The following is a 19,486-nucleotide window of genomic DNA, read 5'->3' as shown; positions in this document are numbered from 1 at the left end:
AAACTGCTGAATAAAGACAGAGTTTCTGCATAGAGAACACTGGAGGAAAAAAGCTGGGAAAGTTTAAAAGGGAGTATTAATGTCATAACCAACAGAACTACACAAAAGCAGCTAACATGCCCTGCTGTTAAACTCTACTCATGCCTTTAGAACCATGGTCGTCACATTTGAAAGACAGAAATGGAAACACTACTCCAGCGGTATCTTTGAAGATTAGTCCCCTAATAGATGTAATCCAGCTTTTACAGTTTTAGCTTTACAAAATGAGCCATGATAACATATTAACTAAAGTCACCTTAGCACAGTTTAAATTTGCTGTTCTCTAACACTATTCCTTTATATGACACTCAGCTTAAATCCTTTCAGATTGAAGTTTTCTCATGGAGCTATTGTAAATCCAAAAAATCCCAAACTGAACAGCTTGCAAAGAACTAAAAATTACCTTGAAGTTTATTTTAAATTCCCTCCCACACATGAAACTTGAACTCAAGAGCTCCATTGCAAGAGATGAAAGGGAGAATATTACCAGAGTGTTACAGAGAAAACTTTATCAAAGTTTTAGTCTGTAGTATTTAGTCTGCACTAAATAAAAATTCTTAGTGGTCAAGAAAGCAAAGAAATCAGGCCATAATGCTGGTCAGCACTCTACAAATTCTCATACTGTAGCTGTTTCATAGGAACTACTTTTAAATTATATTTAAGTATTATGTGAATTATTTCTTTCAATAAAATTACTGACTGCAATTCAAGCTTTCGAACACATATTCTAAGACTAGTCACTGTGGATGTAAGCCACAGGTGGAAGAGGTTAATACTCTAAGCAGCACATGTACACAGGAAACACCAGATTTAAGACAAAATCACTCAGAGCTTTAAGCAGGCACCACATGGTACCAACTTGAATCCTATCTTCTCTATAGTTCTGAATATAAAATTGTGATAGTTCTGTGCCAAGTATACTTCAATACAATTCTGTAGAAAGCCACCTTTGCATTCATCCACAAACGTCTTTCAAAAGCAGCACAACTGTCTCATGGGTTTTGTTTGGTTATTTTTTCAGGGTTTTTTTTCATATTGAAGTGCAATGTTCCCATGTTGCAACTCATTACACATCATTAAGGAGATCCATTAAACAGTTTTGGTTTAATACAGCTCCTTCAATCACAGTTTGGGTTGTTTGGGTTTTTTTTCCATTTTTAAACAAAAGTAAGACAGGTTTAATCTTTGTGCTCTTGAGCTGATGACCTGTCCAATCTACATACAAAACATCCAAGCTAGCTATTGCATACAAGGGCAGAATCTGAGTGAGGGAAAGCCACTATTACATTTCAGATCATGTTTATGATCAGGAACTTCAAATACTTTTAACATATTTGAAAGCCTTATGAAATCAGAATGTAGGAATAACCACAAAAATACAGAAGAGGCATTTGCAAAGCAAACAACTTCGCATTTTCATTAACATTTCATTATAGTATATACTGCTTCCCTGAAGAACTATTATTTTGCTACTAACCCTTTTCTAGAAGAAAACAGGTTCAAGTTTTCTGCACACACTCACCTGTTACATTTTTAAGAAAACCCTCTAAAGTTCAGATTAACACACAGTAAAAACCCAAGTCTGATTAATTGTTCCTGTACTTCAGACACTGGGTACAGCATCCCAAAGGGCAAGCTACACATCCAGTGCTGAAGTGACTCTAGCTACTGCTACAGTTACATAAAGGGGGTTACTCGGTCAAAAGAAAAGAAAAACAAAGACATTAATAACATGCAATGGAGAGTTTAATTGAAACATGCTCTTTGAAAGGAAAAGAATCGGATAAAAATCTGCCAAGTTGTATAGCACCTGAGTTAGTGAAGGTCCTGGAAAAGGTGGCAGCGGCTCACTGGATGGAGTGCCAGCCGGAAGTTCAGAACCTATTGGTAGCACCTATGGATAATGAAGAGGAAACGCGAGTCCATCAGACATGGAACAACAGAAGGATCAGATACCAAGCTACAGTCAGTCATGTCATACAACAGAAGCCTCAACATTTTTTTCTGTAGAGACTTCCTTCCTGGAGAATTGGCATAGAGTCTGTAGGGAATTTCACAACAAAGCTGGGGGAGTTGTTTGGTTTTGCTTTATTTTTTAACCCAGATTATCTATGAGCAGCCACAATTTCCAGTTGAAACAAGCTGCTGTGTCGAGGAGCGAAGTATCTCGAGGACATTATTTTCAAGTCTGCAAGAAATGCCACAGTAATTCTTTCAAACACCAATTACATTTCCAAGAAGCTTAATTTAAAGGGTGCAGCACTGCACTCGATCTCCTTGCAACAGATCTATGTTAACTGCTCATTAACAATGCCAAGCTATGTGCTTCTGGCAAATTGTTCCAAGCAACATCACTTGAGAACAGGAAATGCCATGCCTAAGGATGTCTCCACTTGTTGAGAAGCAGATTTATAGACCTCTCACACCAATCTCTTGATCCATCGCTTTTTTTTTTAACTGAAGGCTGTTGATGACCCACAGAAGATGACTAGGCCATGCAACTGAGTAGGGGGAAGTCATCCAGGTTATATGGAAGAGGTTAGAGAGACTCAAAAGGTTAGAAGGAGGCACCAAAGCCTCTCCACCAGGTCAGACAGTACATTCCAGTTAGTTATTTCCATTGTTAGGGAAGTGAGAAGTTCTAGGAATTAAGCGATCCATTACACAATTTGCAATTCTTATTCTCAGCTGTAATCCTGACGTTTGACCATGACTTTGAAGTTTAAGAAACACATGACAGCCCTACGAGTTATAGTGTTGGTCAACTGACTTCTGTAGTACAACACTGAGCACTGCTGGATACGGGTAACTGGCCCAAAGTCTATTCTGGTGCTCAACAAGAAGAATCAGTTCTAGCTTGCAATTGTTTTACCACAGCTTAACTAATGGTTCAAACTGCAGTAGTAAGTGCCTGGTGAAGATAAACTCCACTATTATCTCTGTCCTTCCAAAAACGTTCCAACAGGTACTATGCCAAGTTGCACTGCCTCAGCTTTTTTGTATGCTAGGGGCATACACTTAGACACTACCTGTTCTGAGGCATAATGAATTTTTAAGCTGCGGTAAGTTAATGATTTTGTTTATAAATAAGACTCAACACATACTTTAAATAAATTCGTAAGACAAGTTAAAACACATTTAACTGTCCAGGTTAGCAGGTTATCCATAAACAAAATACACAGTTTAGTAAACTCCAGAAAACTAAAGCAATAAGCTCCTTAAAGCTCAAAAACAACACACAAAGTGAAACTAAGATCAAGCTTTGGAAAAAATCCCAAGCTAATTCACAAGTGAAAGCTTCAGAAGAGGTAGTTTTTCCACAACTGACAATCAAAACCCACAAACATTTATTACATTTAAACCCAAGCCTTTGTAATTACAGGTTTGCAATTAGCAGGTTTCTAACTATTCCAACTGTTCCTGAACCAATACCAGTTGTTATTATTGTCTAATCTTTCTTTTCTAATTCTCAGCTTCATTTCAATATAAATGAATGCCTCTGTCTGCATTTCCTGCCCAGCTTCCTTGGCACATACTCCTGCTCCTCCATGGCAGATATTTTCTGCTTTGGTTGAATACAAAGACTAGAAGGGAAAGACTACTAATGAACAAAGATGCTAGAAGCATTAGCTCAATCTGAATGGCCTGAAACTGGTTAATAGCAAGGCTAGCTAAAGAACACCAACAGAGGGCATTGGTGAGTGGAAAAGTACCTTAGAGAAACAAAAAAAAAAAGTGAGTATTAAGGATTTTGGTGTGTTAAAAACACCTGAAACTTTCTTCAACCTATTTCCATTTAACTTTGAAAAGGAAAGGGCTACAAGTTTAAAAATTGAAATGCACTGTCTCCAAACACAGGGAGTCATTTAAAAGAATATAGTTTTACGTATTGGTATGCCTGGTTTGGTTCACATGTTGATATGTCATGAAGGTAACAACCTTCATGACACAGCTCAAGCTGTTACTATAAGTCACGACTTTCCTTCATAAAGTGTTTGTTTGAACAGCATGATTCAGTAAACAAACACTAAAGGGTTTTTTTCTAGATATACAGGTACCTTGTAAACTTCACAAATCTAATATTTGGAAGGAAAAACATCCAGGCACCGCATAAGCAGTGGAGGACTTAAAAGTTTCAGCCTTGACTCCAAGCAGCTGGCTAATGATAGGAAGCAAAAGCTAAGCTATCCTGACTACTTTGTGAAGGATATAACCACCCTCTCATTCTAGCCATCATGTACAAAATGAAGAGCTATTTAAAGCAAGCCTTCTCAATTCTATTTGGAAAAAAAACCCAACAAACAACAAAACAAACCACACCTGCTTCACTCTTTGTAGTGTAGGTGTAAGAAAAATTAACAGCAACACCAGAAAACTGTCTTAGAGGCACAAAATAGAATTGGACTTTTTTTTCCAATATGGACAAAATAAACCACCTCTTGGAACACACAAAAACAACCAGAGCATCAGTATTATGTTAAATGAAGACATCTCTGCATGAGTGTTCTGTTTTATAAAAGGTCTTCTGCTTGAGAAGGCTGTTTCCCACAATACTTGAATATTCACACAATTGTTGCATTTCTTACCGGTACCCTGCTAAGAGGAGGCTTTGAAGGAGAGGTCCCTGGTTTCACTACTGCTGTGGCAATGCTGCTTGATGCCGAAATATAGCTGACTGGGGTGATCACTTGCCCGGGAGTGGCAACTGGTGTGAGCACTGGCAAGCCAGTTGGTCCAAGAGGCAAACTGCTCGGAGGTATGCAAGTGCTAATGGATGTCAAGGGTTTAGTTGGTGCGACAACAGTGGTTGGTATCCCAGGGATAACTGTAGTTTCCATTACCAGTGATGTCTCCAAAGATACTGATGGATGCGCTGCTCCAACGTTACCATGTTCACTGAAGAGAGACCGTAGCTTTTCTTCCAGGGTCTTTATATCATCGATACCAGGAGCTTTAGACTGAGCATCAGCATCAGGCTCCAGACAGTGAATATGAGGCTGATTGGGTAATGGAGCTGGTTGAGGCTGGCTGTGTATCAGAGTTTGCTGTACTGCAGGCAAGTTAGTGACCGGCTGTGGTAACACACCAGGTAAGGGAACCTGGGGCAATATGGGTGTTGCACCTGGAATCTGGGGTAGGACAGGTGTTGATGTAATTCCTGATGGGACAAGTAAGGGATGTATCACTGGCTGAGCAACTGAACCACATATGCTTGTTGCTACTGAGGATGACAAAGGTGCAGAGATGGGAAGAGATAAGCCAGCTGCACTGCAGAGGTGTGGTTTATCCATAGACTGCCCACTCTCAGGTAGTGACTGTGGAGCACTTACAACTGTTGTTTCTGCCAGACTGGAGACTGAGCCACTGCTACTAAGCTGAGGAAGCTGCAAAGCCACATTTGGAGCCACAGATAGGGCAACAGATGCCTGTGGTGCTGCCATACTACTTACAATCTGAGGAGTAGACTGAGATGTCACAGCTGGTGCAACGACACCAAGACCAGTGACACCAGGAACCTGTGTAGATGGCAGTGCCACAGACGATGGTGTGCTGATACTGGGGGCAATGTCTCCAGTTGCTGGTTGCGCAGGCTGGGATGTGGTAGGTAAGGAGAAAGAAGCAGGGGCGCTCACACTGGAAGCGACACCAGTCGATTGCTGTCCAGATTGTGAGGCTGGAGGTGCAGAAATAGAGCTTGGCACACTTGCGCTTGGTGCAACTCCAACAGCTGCACTTTCTGAAGGCAAAGTAACAGATCCTGGAAGAGAAACACCAGTGGTGGAGGGAGCAGATACTGTAGAAGCAGCCACAGATGCAAGAGGTGCACTACTGCCTGCCCCAGTAGAAAGTGCAGGTGGAAATGGTGGTATTGACTGATTGAACACTGGAGGAGCTGTACTAGGTCCTTCTGTCATTTGACCATGCCCCATCTCAGAGAAAGCCTGCTGCAAGCTCAGTGATGATGCCGAGTGGGAGAGATTCATGCCAGGACCATGGAGTGGGGATGCAGCAACTGGAAGTACAGAAAAATGTCAGTCTACCTGGAAAAGTTTAACACTGTTATTGTCTATTGCTAGACTTAGATCACATTTAATCAGCATAATAAAAAAAGCACTTACAGGCTTACATCAAAATACAGAATCAAGGTTTCACAGCATTTTTGTCCCCAAGAATCCTGCATAGTATCACCGAAATTATAGTCACTTCTTACCAGCATAGACAGTTCCTTATTTCCCCAAGTACCATAAGAAGTCTTTAGGAACAGTTTAGTTTGTTAACTTCAGTTTTGATGAACACGTTTCACGCATCAGATTTTAAGAGTTTATATAACATACCCACATCCGAAGCTTCTTTTCCTCCAGGAACAGCAGATGTGAAAAAGCTCTGTTCTTTTAATCTACTCTCAGGGACAGGGCTGACAATAAACCGTCTTCCTGCAGAATGGACAACCTGGGTAAAGGAGCTAGGAGGAACCCCTAAACAGAAAGAAGTGAGATGTTTAGTGATACACGGTTGTAACTGAATACACAACCTGTAATATGGAATGTGCACTCCATCATACAAAACAAAAACTTGGCTGCACCCATCCGCTGAAACAGAAAAAGGTAACTGTTGAAAAAAAATCACAAAAGACTTACCTATTCTTTGAGGCATGGAAGATGTAGGATCTGGCTGTTTGAACTCTAATTTCTGTAAAGTAAGATAAAATTTAAAGTTCTATTCTGAAACAGAAAACCCCAAGATAGTTCTTAAAATGATAACTTATTGAAAAGTGGGTTTTTAAGGTAGCAGTACCTTGGACCCAAGCACCATTACCAAAGTAGTGCCATTCTGCCCAGTTAAATATCAGCTACAGTGCTTTTAAAGCTTCTCAGCTTTGTGACCATCAATATAGCAAGTTGATCTATACACATTTTTTAACAGGCAGTCCAACTGACTTCCTTAAGCATTCCACAGATAGATGGATGTTTCAAATTAGCTCTAGATGGAAATAAGGAAGAGACTCAGGATATGTCACCCCTTCTTATTCCCAGCAACCAGTTTCAAAACTTGTGTTTCCTAGCCAAGCCACCTATCTCTTAGTAGTTCACTGGGTAGAGAGTCAGAATTCAGGCTCTTGGTGTTTAGTAAGCAGCACAGGGCTGGGGGTTTTAGTGTCCTACATCACTATAACCTCAAATCCATGAAACCTCAGCATTTAATATTGTCTGTTTAGTGGACTATCAGGAGATTCAGTAGCTTTGGAAGTGTAAAGCAAGAGGTCTACATTACCTAATTTTCTAAATTCATTTCAGGCTCTCACTCCAATATGAAGCTTTCTCTGTTCATATTTTCATTTATTTATTAAGCTTTGATGACTCATGAAAGACAGTTTCAGTTTCTAGCTAGCTCTGCTCACAAAACCATACCACCCAAAATGGAAAATACAAATAGATAAAGCAATCTGTCCTTTACGTACCTGCGACCCTGGAAAGAAGCCATCATCTTTTGTCCGCATACTCTCCAAGCCCTGATCACCTTCTGGCTCCACACTTACATCCTCACTTAGCATTTCATCTGCTTTCTCAATAATCTCTCGTACCTGTTCTACAAATGAGTCTCTCTCAGTTGCTAAAATAAACTCATTCTGCACCTGTAAAGAGAACAAAGCAACAATAACATTCCATAAATAATTGCAAACCAATATATTTAATAACCATAATTTACTCTGTGTTGTCTGCCCTCCTTTCACTGCTCTTATGCAGAAGATGGTGACACCTTAGAGAAATGCAGTCGTTCCTAAAATTATATCCAGCACAGAAGCATTTGCCCTGGTTTACTCTTTGTCGTGGAACAACATCCAATCTCACTTCTTCACCAGATTGTCAACTCGATCTTTGCTAAGCACAGTGAAAATTTAAGATTAGGAGGAACCGCAGTAAGATCAGGCTGCTACCTAATGTACAGTAAGAGTCACATTTACAGGAAACTATAATACAGAAAAAAAATCTGTATTGTAAGCTGTTCTGTGCTTCCCTCTTTACATGCCATATAGAACTTCTACTCTATGCAGGTTGCACATCACTAACCCGAAGTCTGGATGTGAGTACATAAATGCAAGCATTAATTATGTTCCAGATACACGGAGAGGAAGACTGCTCAGCCTATCCAGTTTCAATACATTATATTGCTGTAGGAAGATATATTCTGCTGCTTGTGTTGGAAGAAACAAGCATATTTGGCGTTTAGAAAGACACTCTTAGTTTGTCTGATCTATAAGAAAATTCTGTTTCCTGAAATAATGCACTGAGATAACTCTCAGAGACAGTGAAAGAAACAGAATTAAAGCTGTCAGTCACAGTTGGGAAAGAGAGAAAAAGTGCCTTAGAGGTAAAGCCTGAGACATTGCTTTTACATCAAGTTTCTGGGATGCTGGTTCAGAGAAAGGAAAGACAAACATGATGTGCTTATATCAGCCTTTGCAATGCAGAATACTTGCCTTCAGTGCTTTAAGTTGGAGAGATAGCTATATGGGGCATGCCTAATAGTATCCTGATTAAAAGGAAACTAGGAAGTCTTAATAAAAGTTTCTACAATATTCAACAAGAAAATCAATGAGCACAAAATCCCAGATTCAGTTGTCTAAGCTAGGTTGCATACTTTCAACTATGTGACTGCATTCTGGATGCACAGTGCACTTCTTTTGCTCTAGGGTTGTTTTGGTTTTGTTTTTTTTTAAATCAACCATACTCTTTTATTCCTCCATAGGATGTCTTTATGTAAGAGGGAAAGAGAGACATCTGTGTATTCTCTCCATATTTCTTGGCACTTGACCTCACTTGACTGATCTGTTTACACTGCCATAACATGTACACAGAACCAACTTCTTCCTCAGAAAGCCCTTAGTGGTGAAGAGATGGTTTCTCCTATGTCACTGATTCGGTTTCTTTTGACAGATACGGATCCAGCACACACCACCTACTCCTTTACTACTTCTCTAAGCCGAATAATAAATGCTGCACAGGTGCTTGAGAAGCTGGCAAAAGATACTGCTTTTTGTGTTCAATAACACTAAAATTCTCAGTTTCATTTAGATTGTACCAGCCCAAGAATGAGTTTAAATAAAGAAAAAAAGGAGGTGGATAAGGGGTGGATTGTTCTGTTCCATGCTACGCAGTATTCTTCTTAAAACTTACCTCTAACACAGTAAGTTCTTTTCTATGCTTGGCCATTATACATTGAACAGAGAGGTTTGCTTCTTTGAGAAAGCCAAAACCAGCAGTCATCACTGGCTTCCAGAAATCACAAAGTGATTCCCCTTCCTTACTTTAAGGGTAGAATCCTGCCATCGCAGTTGAGAACAACAGCAAAACACTCAAAGCTTTATCATAAATTTTGAGGTTCCAGCAATGTTTGCTCTTAGAGAGGCAAATGGAAATTTTTTAATCTGGCACTTTCAGAAAGATGTTTGCAGTTTTTTAAAAAAATTAGACTGCAAAAAAGCAAAAGCAGATTTACTTGATAAAACTGCAATTCTAAGGCAAAACTGATGCAAATTTTCATGTGAACTGAGCATGCAATACTGTCAGTTTGGTATACCAACTTTGTGCCCAGTTTCTAGTTGTGTTTGCGTACATAAGGTAAGTACACACCATGGTACATGGAAAAATAATTCTGAAACACGAATAAGTAAGACTGCTTATATTACTGCTGCAATTAAGACTGGATTCAATTCTTCATCTCTAAAATGTATCTTACCATAATTGAAGCTATTTCCTCAGGGTTGTCACCATCCAAATCAAATTTGAAAGTAACCATTTTTCGATTGTGTGTCTCTAGCTGGCATTCCACTACCCGATCACCTTTATTTGAAACCTGAAGCAAAGAAAACAATAGCTCAAACCAAAAGCATGAGAATTTAAGACTTGCACTTTAAAGCTCACAGAGACAAACCAACGGCACTTGTCTAATACAAACACATTCCCTTTTTCCAGAGTAATAAACGGTGCCATGCCGAGCATCATTTTTTCTGAGGATACATGAAATATTCTGGCACAGCCTGTGGAATTGCTAATGGTTAAGCAAGCCAATTTTGCCATATCTAATGCTTCAAAAAGCTCTTAATAGATGTTGTTTGGCATGCTGACTACAGAAGCGGAAGAAATACACTGGATGGTTTGAGTGCTCAGGGAGGGGTGGGGAGGAACGAGACGCAGAACAAGACCACACAAGACACACATTTCTCAAAGGAAAAGAAACATTTTGAAGCTCAAGAAAGACATCATCACTACCAAACTGTCACTAAAACAAACATACTCACATTCAGAATTCTCAGTTTTGGCCTAGCAGTCTTCTCATGGCGGGATCGACTGCGGACAGACCTCCGCATATGGCGTTTAGTAGTTCTCCCTTCATGCCTTCCGCTAGAAGCTGGAACATTCTCATTGCCATCACTCAATCCTGAAGCAACATCAGAATGCGCACTAAAAAAACCAAGAAAGTAACTTTACATTAGTTTCCATGCGCTCCACAACTGCAACAATACAGTTTACCCTACCAGATGGCATTCTTTTCTGGAGAGCAGATGTCTGTTAATTGCAGAGCAGGGGAGAATAGTCCCATCAACAGTTAAGGTTGCTTGAATAGCAATTCTAACAGCAATTATTTAGCTAAACATCTCTTGCAAATTAAGTTGTATAAATATATCTTCTGAATATGTTTTCAAGCTGTTTGGAGTCTGAATTCTGTTTAAGTACCAAAAGGACAGAAAAAGCATCCCTTACGATCCATTTGACATGACAAATACCAAAGGATTAGAAGTTAAATCACTACAGACAATCCTATTTACTCCCACCATACCCTGGTTTCATAAGTCTATTTTTCCTCCAAGAAGTATACTTCTTCATATCCTCAAGAACACCCTCAGTGAAAAAAAAAAATCCCTGCTGAAAAAGATACCTAAAGATCATCAAGGAAGATGATCTTTAATATCTAACACATAATAAAGATAATCTAACATATGAAACTGAAATTCAGTTTGGTGAAAACATTGCTTACCTATCCATAGAGGAAGCCAAAGCTGTGGACTGAGCAGGCTGTGTTGCTGGAAGAGTCTCGGAAGGGGCAGTCTGTGAGACTCCCTGAGTACCCTATGGATAGAAACCTACATCAAGAACCCTACACACAATGCCATTACTTATCAAGTAACCCAGTAGCCTTTAATGTTTCCTCCCAAATCAGTTGTAAAGCTAAAAGCACTACCTACTTCAAACAGCTGGCATCTAGACAGCTCCAATTAATAAAAGATTCTAGAGCAAACTGCAGTGAAGCAAATCATCATCTGCGGAGGAGTGGGGAAAGGAAATCAGCCATCCCTTCTATTGCTACATGTCACTACAGTTTGCCATGCAGCCACAGTCTTACTAGCAGAATGTGCAAAAGGCAAGCCAATGCAGAACACAGACAATTCGAATTCTCCCTAGCAAGAACAATGCTGCAGGGAGTAGGCATAAGGACAGGTTCTCAAAGGCTATCAGTTGCAGTTTGCCTTTGATATGGCAAAAATGCTCTACAGTACTAGCAAGAAGTGAAGTGTTAACAGGTTTTTGCCTGCAGGATGCACACTCACTTCCCAACAGAACAGCCAGTGGCAACAAGGTCCCCACATTGGCATGACATTCTGCTGTAAGGAAAAGGTCATTTGAAATATTAATTTCCAACTGAAAAAAAGTATGGAAGGGATTAGTTTCCCCATACACATACACTGTTGCATAATCCACACACCCTAAACATATTATTACATTATATTCAACATACTTACCTCCAAACCTGCCTGCTGTGAGGAGGCAGACGAGGCCGGTGGTGCTAAACTCACTGTAGGCTGGGGCACTTGAACCTGTCCTCCTAGGCTGCCCACAGGAACTAAGACGTTCTGCTCCACATACGGCTGCACAACAGGAGCAAGATAGCCTGGCTGAGCCATTGCATCTGCAGGTAAGGGAGGGGACAGCACGGCAGAAGGAATGCTAACAGAGGCCACAGCAGAGGAAGGTGCAACACTCGAGTCCCCTGGGTACTGAGGTGGCAGCCGAGATGGGAAGCCCTGTAATAGAAATGAGGGAGTCAAGTAAGTGAATGACAGAGCTAATTAGGAAGAGTTAAAAAACTCCCAAAAGGTTAATCAGGTTCAGGGGCATGTTCCAACCTTCTGTACTTGTCCTAGCACACCCAAGATCTTCCCAGAGAAGCAAACTGCTCACGTAGCCGAAGCTCAGCTTACAAGTCAACATGCTTGAACAAGCAAATTCTCACTGCAAGTTCCATGTCTTAGGCAAAACAATCTCCATCTCCCAACTCTTGCAGTTGTCTATTTGGCTTAAAATATTAAGGCCTGAGACTTGAAATGAGTTGAAAGAATTTTCAGGCTGAACAACTGCTGCTCAGAAGATGTTATGCAATTGTTGCTCTTTCTTGAGACTAACAAAAGTCCTCATGTTCTACCCCTCCTCTTGTGATGAGCTGACCCAAGAACCAAGGGACATTCCTACAAGGAACATTTCTGTTCTACAGTACTTCTCATAAACCCAGTGCAGGTATTTCTACATCTACACAATTTTTGATCTAGAAGAACAACTGTATTGACTTACTGAACAATTGCTATTACCAACTGTATTGCTGAAGCAGTTCATGCCCGCCAATCTAGCATTTCACGACTAGCATCAGGTACTTACGCCACGTTCAAGATCTGTGTCATCTGACTTACTTCTAGAAAAGACATTCCACCCCTTCCCAGATGTGAAATGAAACACTGACATTGCTGAATATGCTGCCATGGATTTTCTTTCCAACACACATCTCCCACTTTTAAAATCACAATGTTTTGGGTATTTTCCCCCCAAGTTGACAGATCTCTTAAAATATATTGCTGTCCTCTTTCACACAGTGGTTGAACAAAGTCCTGCACTATGATTCTGTCATTTCAGACATATTCCATTGCCAAAAATGAAAAGCTGAAAACACCTGGGTGTCTAAGGACTTTGTTTTTTCCCCCTCTTTAAAACTGACCTCTACGAAACAACAGAATTTATCTTGGGGGCTTAATGGCTCTCTTATGAGAAGGGAGTTTGGCAGGGAATGCAGTTCAGATCTGGTACCTTAGAGGAACAGAAAAAAAAAAAAATGTGGGGAAGAGCTCTGCTGGCTTGCAACAATACCTGGTAAAGAGCATCTCCAGCAGGAACTGAAGCTTCAGCAGCTTGTCCAATGCTGACTGGCAATCCCACGGACTGGACAGCTGGCTGCAGGAGCTGCGGGAGAACCTGGCTGGGCAACTGAGCCACAGGCTGCATCAGTGTGGGAAGCTGGCTAGGGACAACGGTTGATCCTACAGGGACAGCGGTTGCTGCCGCAGACGTTGCCAGTGTGAGCAATGGCTGACTCATGCCAGCTGCCATCGAAATGGGCAGTGACTGGAAACCTGGCTGAGCCACTGACACATGAGGAGCTGCTACAGGCAACGGGGAGACTGAGAACTGGGGAACCATGGAAGTTGGCAAGGGCTGTCCCATGGGTAGAAAATGAGAGCCAACGGGGACTGACGGGGCAACTGAAGGCTGAGGGAGAGAAGGTGCTGCAACAGGTAACTGAGGCTCGCCTTGGATGATCGACACTGGTTGGGAAACAGGAAGCTGGGGAGGTAAAGAAAATAGAGATAGATTTTCTTTTTTAAAAAGCAGGGTTGCAGAAAGCAGAGCTTTTACACATTAGTTAAAGAAAGAATTATTCAAGTTACAGCACTCTGTTAAAGTGGGTGGGAGCACAGTTGGCAGAGTGGCTGGGAAGTTGGCTGGAATTCCAAAAGGTCCTCACTTCACAACACTTCCCCTGAAGAACTGAACAGGCTCTTGAAACAGACACCCACAGAGGGTGAAAGAACAACATTCAAATACTCTGAAGCACTGACTTGTGCATAAACAGAATCAAATTCCCCTCAGCTCTGTCCCCAGATCCAAGCCTGCCTTCCTACGGGAAAAGTGCGAATCTTTCAACAAATCTGTCAGCTTTGGGTACGGGGACTAAAGCAACAGAGAATGAAAAGCCACTGTGCCAGCATTCAGAGAATGGCAGGGGATATGTCAATTAAAGCCAGCAAACAATGCAATTGGAAAAGCAGTTTAGATGAACAAGCAACAAAACAACAACTTTAAAAACAAAATCAAGGCTCACATGTTCAAGATAGAGATATGAGCCAAAATGAAGTAATATTCAGTAACAGAAGCATCTTGACCAGGGAGGAGAGGAGAAGAGCTGAGTAAGACGACAGAGTGGAGAAGGTAGTCCTTATGGGTCACTACCTAAATAAGTGAACATGTTTTACATATAAAATGGTGCAGAAAATAGACATTGTATGGGAAGCAGAGAAATTACAAGTTCCTGAGAATCCATTCATAGTACACCATTCATCAATATGCCTCACGATACTTTTGACAGTTTAAAGGTCTTTGTACATGGAAATGCTATCCTTCCCTCAAATTACTCATGACTGCCACATGCGAAAGAAAGGGTTTCCAACACATTTTCAAACAAAATTGACAGCTGTAGTCCACTACAAATACCATTATTTGGATGAATGTTTTGGAACCATTAGAAAAGATGACGAAAGTGAAAGTAGCAGCATGTTGAATTTGTCAGCTGTGAAAAAGAAAAAAAAAAAATCTCCTGCTAGAAAGAATTTTGTTTACCTGTGTCCCAGCTGCTGCCTGAGGCATTGGCATAATCTGTGAAGTCTGAGTTTGAGAGACAGTTTGCGTGGAAGTGGCGCCAGCAGAAACTGATGGCTGCTGCAGCTGGTACTGTCCAGGCTGTTGGGAAGAGGCTGGCTGCTGTGCATTCTGTAGTAGGGAAAAGAGGCTATTCATATAGGCAGAAGCTATTTTTTTTACCCCACAGAAGTTTTTCAAGCATAGCCTATTTAAATTCTACTTTTTAACTCCCTCATGACATCAGTGGTTCTTCTGAATATATTAATAGCTTTAGCAATTACTTATTAGCATTACTAATACAATGCCATCAGCACCATATCTTGCAACAGAATTATTTCACCTGTGAAAACAAGAATGAAGATTCCATAAGGAAGAAGAGGCAGTTAAGAGAAGAGGATGTTGCAAAGATAGTATTTCCAACTAGAAGAAATCATGAGAATGAAGTCTGTCTAGACAGTCTAACTTGCAAATCCTGATGTGACTCCCCTGGAATGGGACCACCACTTCAAGCACAGGTGGAAGTTGGGTAAAACAGACACATGAAAACAAGGATTAACATGATTTATAAACCAAATTTCATAACGTCAATTAAGTTAATCTCACAGCATGTTAGACTAGGTGAGAACCAGAGGATTCTTCTGCTTTTATGCAGAAATATGGGCAGAAGGAGGGACAGAGGTAGTCAGCTGCTCTTAAAGAGTCATCAAAATCCTATACTAAAAGTATTTTAGTCCTGGTTTCAGGAACCACAATCTTACCTGCTGAGTGTGTTGTGTAGGCTGGGATGGCACAGATGCAGCGCTTGAGGCTGGCTGGCCTTGCACCTGTGTCTGGAGGAGAAAAAGAGAGAATCAGCTTAAAATACCTCTATAGTTTCTGCAGCAGGCAGTTAAAATTATTTCTGCCTGGAATGATCAGTTTGGTATTTAGCTACTCTTTTGGACAACTGGTCTTTCTGGCCGAATTCCACTACAACCAGACCAACGCAGAGCAATCTGGAAAGCAGCAAACTTCATTTTAAGTCTTCAAAAACAACCAATGCAGAAAGTCACATGCCCCTAAACATGAGAGAGATCAGCCTACCAGCTTCTTCTTCCACTGATGATGCTTTAAAAGCAGGATGCCTTTAGTATGATAACTGGAAATAGAGGCATTATGCTTTACCTTTACATGTGTTCTAAACTCAGATGGGGGGATAGAAGGAAGCTCACATGAAATACAACTGTTTGTTAAAAAAAAAAAAATCAAAACAAGGTATACAGAATTCTAGACCGGTAACAAAGTACTCAGGACATAACATGTCATGAGTGCCCTTTGAGAGGCATGCCAAAATACAAGCTAGAAATCATTTCCAGACTCACTACCATTCAAAGGCTACTAAGAAGTGGATATTGAAGAATGCAGGGGTTCATGTTCTAGCTAAGACAATGTTTGAATAAGCAACAAAAAAAAAAACCCAACAGATGAGTGGCATACAAATGAATGTGGAAGATAGAAAAATGGAATGGATTTTCATTATTATTTTTGTGGCTGACATTTTTTTTGAGCAGATCCCAGGATTTTCATTATTATTTTTTTGACAATTATATTTCTTTGTCAGCTCCTGGGAGATGACTAGAGAAAGACCTCCAGATGAGCTGCCTGAGTGCGCACCACGTGGGTGAACTGCCTTGGTAAGAAACTTATCTGGTGCACATGTATCATATCAGAAATATCTACTAGAACTCCTTAATGCTGTAATAATTCAGCTTGCAGAAGCTTATTAGGAACAAGCTGATTAAAATTAGGTACTTTTTTAAATTACAGAAACTTAGGGAAAGAACACCATTTCTTTCCTTGCTGTTTTAGAAGCTCAAGGCGCTTATGGGCTAGGATCTAAACATGTATGATATCCCACTGCTGTAACATCTGCACACATTGACTCAGTTTCTGCTTCAAATTCTGATCTTCTAATGAACTAGGTAAGAGATCCCAGAATTTAAATTCTGTAAAATAATAATGATCCCTTATTGTGTTTTCCAGATGTATTTTACATCCATCATAATTCACTTCCTGAAGTTTAACAAAGGTGGTTTATGGAGAAACAATGCCCACATAGTTTTTGAACTTCTTGCGTAGCAGCCTTCCTCCACTAGTTCTCCTACAGCACCAGAATTATTATTAGTGATTAAAGCTGTTTCAGCTTTAATGAAACACCTTCATTATCCCATACAGAAAGCCTTATATACTTAGTTCTTGACCTTACCACAAAAAGCAAAAAAGTTCTCCTTCAGTTTCTTCATATAAAACCCAGCTGCTGATACTCCAGTAACTAAAATGTCAGAATGCTCCTAATTCTAAGAACAGGAATAAGAGAGAAGTCTACTTAAAGTAAACTCTCTCTTTTCACAAAAAAATTACCTTATGTGAAGTCTCAGACTACAAGTGCAGACACAATGTATATACACATACATCTCAAGGTCACAGTATACAAATGCATTACTGACTATTGCAAGCGCAAATATCACATACACCGATAAAACATGTACCTCCAAACTAAGCTTCAGGCCTCAAATTTTCCTTTTTAGAAGGACATCATATTCTAGGCTTATAAGGAAGCCATACCTATTAGCAACAGTTGTTTGTGCCACTGATTTGCTACTCAGCTTGTTTACTTTCCATAACGATCCTGCAGGTACATTCCTAGATCTGTGTACACATACATAATATAGCTCCTTCCATTCCTCTCTTTCCACTTTCTCACCCCAAGCCTAAAAAACACTCTTGCATTTTGGACACTCACCAAATTAATCTTCTTGTTGTCCAGTAAAACATTATTCATACAAAAATTCAACTTCAAATAACACATTCACATTAAATGGCTAAGAAGCAGCAACAAAAATACAAAGCAAGTATTACTATCACTGCTGATTCAAACTGTGGAGAAGATACATTTCATTGAAAACATTGTTTAAAAACCAATCTGGTACTCCAGCTATCTCTTGCCAAAAGAACAACTCGTCCCAGGAGGCACACTGACCACTTGTTACCCTTAACACAAAAGCCCTACCAATATTTCAGCTGAAGCTGAACACAGACCAAGTGGTTGCTGGCTGATGCCTCATTATTTCATTACAACCCAGTAAGTTAGAGATCCTACTGTACTACTGACTCAGTGGAGAAAAACCCCCATGAATGCTAATACTTAGAACCACATGGAACAAGTCTAAGAGAAAAGTTCCCTTTTAAATGCAAGGTATGACTTATAAAAAGCAGAGAAATTCTGGAAGGGTTTGCTCCTGTAACCTGAGGATAGAGTGCAGGTGGTCCAGATGAAAGCGAGGTGGACAAGGCCTGCTGAGTCGAGGCTCCCTGGGGGAAGCAGATGAAGAGCTGCGACTCTTGCAATACCTTCTGAGGCAGCTGAACAATGGGCAATGAGTAGTCTGAACCAAAAGCAGAAGATGACCCCCCTGTAGGGGGAGGAGACTGGAAATCGCCAGTGTCAGAGGAAGTCAGCTGTGAGGAATCACTGGAGTATTCTGGGCTTCCTTCCGGCCAGCTCCACCTGGCAGAGCCCCCTCTGGGACCTGCTAACTCAGAACCAAGATAGTTACACTGCTCCTCTGTCACAGGCTGAAGCCGACTGTGCGACCCTATGCCTTGTGTAGATTCCTCTTGACTGGTCTCCATAGAGCCCCGGCGACTTCTGTAGACTCGCTGGGGTAAAACTGCCCCTTCTGCCGAAGCAGAAGTCGGTGTGTGCACATGGAACTCAAAGACACAGCTCGCTCTGCCATCACCACTGTGAGAGAGCACAGCGGGGGCAGAGTGTGGAACAAATACCTGGTGGAACGTCATCTGAGCAGGATCTGCACTCAGAGGAGCTGAAACACTGGATAATGGAGAAAGGGGACCCATCCCAGAATCCAGCCTCAGGTTCTGAACAGGTCTTGCCAGGTATGTTTGCCCCGATTGAAAGTCGAACACAGAGCTTTGTGGAGGACCACCCTGCCCATGGTTTGACTCAGAGACCTGCTTCAAATGTTGTTCAGTCGCATGAGAGTTATAAGCTACTTGATCATACTGCTCCGATACCTGTGATGGATAGTGCATGCCCACCAAATATACAGCTTCTGGATGCATTGAGTAGTGAGCATCCTCTGGAGGTGTTGGTCCAGATCTATAGTCACTGTGGACAGGAGCTGGCTCAAACACGGGATTAACTTGCACATGCAGAGGCTCTCCAGCGACCCTCTGAGCTGCTGTGCCCAGCATAACGAATGCCTCTGGTGTCCAATTGGTGGGACTACCACCAGGTGGAACTAGACTCTGGCCAGTCTTCAGCAATGGCTGGAAGTGGCAAGTTTGGGCTTCCAAAAATGAAGTGCTCTTGCGCCGCTGAGCAACTGCCACCTTCGGCGGGCAGACAGGTGGTGGCGAGAAAGACACCGGCCGTTCGTGAACGGTTGGGAAAAATATCTGTGAATCTGGGAACGTTGGTGTTCCCCCACGCGGATGCTGAGGCTGTATCGACATGAACAAGACAAGTCATTCATACATTAAAAGTGAAAGCACAACAACATGCACAGTTCACTAGGCAGTTCTGTGAAGTAACTTTATAGAATGACTACTCAATTCATGGTCAAAAACATACAATAGTTAGGAAATTCAGGTGAGTCGTAAATATCCATTAAATACATCCATGGCAGGCATAGCTACAAATG

The 19,486-nt window shown here is 41.1% G+C and overlaps 1 protein-coding gene across 10 annotated transcripts in view; it reads right to left on the bottom strand.

Moving 5' to 3' along the window:
• Positions 1–19,486, bottom strand: part of WNK1 (WNK lysine deficient protein kinase 1) — a 105,152-nt gene that overhangs the window by 18,450 nt on the left and 67,216 nt on the right. For 3 of the 10 annotated variants that reach the window (XM_080611764.1, XM_080611767.1, XM_080611772.1), the window contains exons 9-21: positions 18,066–19,286; positions 15,539–15,610; positions 14,760–14,909; positions 13,233–13,706; positions 11,840–12,121; positions 11,077–11,168; positions 10,340–10,502; positions 9,778–9,894; positions 7,499–7,672; positions 6,678–6,729; positions 6,375–6,515; positions 4,626–6,052; positions 1,850–1,933 (exon numbers count right to left, since the gene is read on the bottom strand). In XM_080611764.1, coding sequence (XP_080467890.1) covers positions 1,850–1,933; positions 4,626–6,052; positions 6,375–6,515; positions 6,678–6,729; positions 7,499–7,672; positions 9,778–9,894; positions 10,340–10,502; positions 11,077–11,168; positions 11,840–12,121; positions 13,233–13,706; positions 14,760–14,909; positions 15,539–15,610; positions 18,066–19,286 — 4,449 coding nt within the window. The remainder of the gene's footprint in view (positions 1–1,849; positions 1,934–4,625; positions 6,053–6,374; positions 6,516–6,677; positions 6,730–7,498; positions 7,673–9,777; positions 9,895–10,339; positions 10,503–11,076; positions 11,169–11,839; positions 12,122–13,232; positions 13,707–14,759; positions 14,910–15,538; positions 15,611–18,065; positions 19,287–19,486) is intronic. The other 7 variants (XM_080611769.1, XM_080611773.1, XM_080611771.1 and 4 more) reach the window with 5 other exon arrangements.

Source organism: Psittacula echo, assembly GCF_963264785.1.
Source record: "Psittacula echo genome assembly, chromosome: 1".
In the NCBI taxonomy this organism is placed as follows: Eukaryota; Metazoa; Chordata; class Aves; order Psittaciformes; family Psittacidae; genus Psittacula; species Psittacula echo.
The sequence above is the reverse complement of the archived record's forward strand: the minus strand, read 5'-3'. Positions and strand labels throughout refer to the sequence as shown.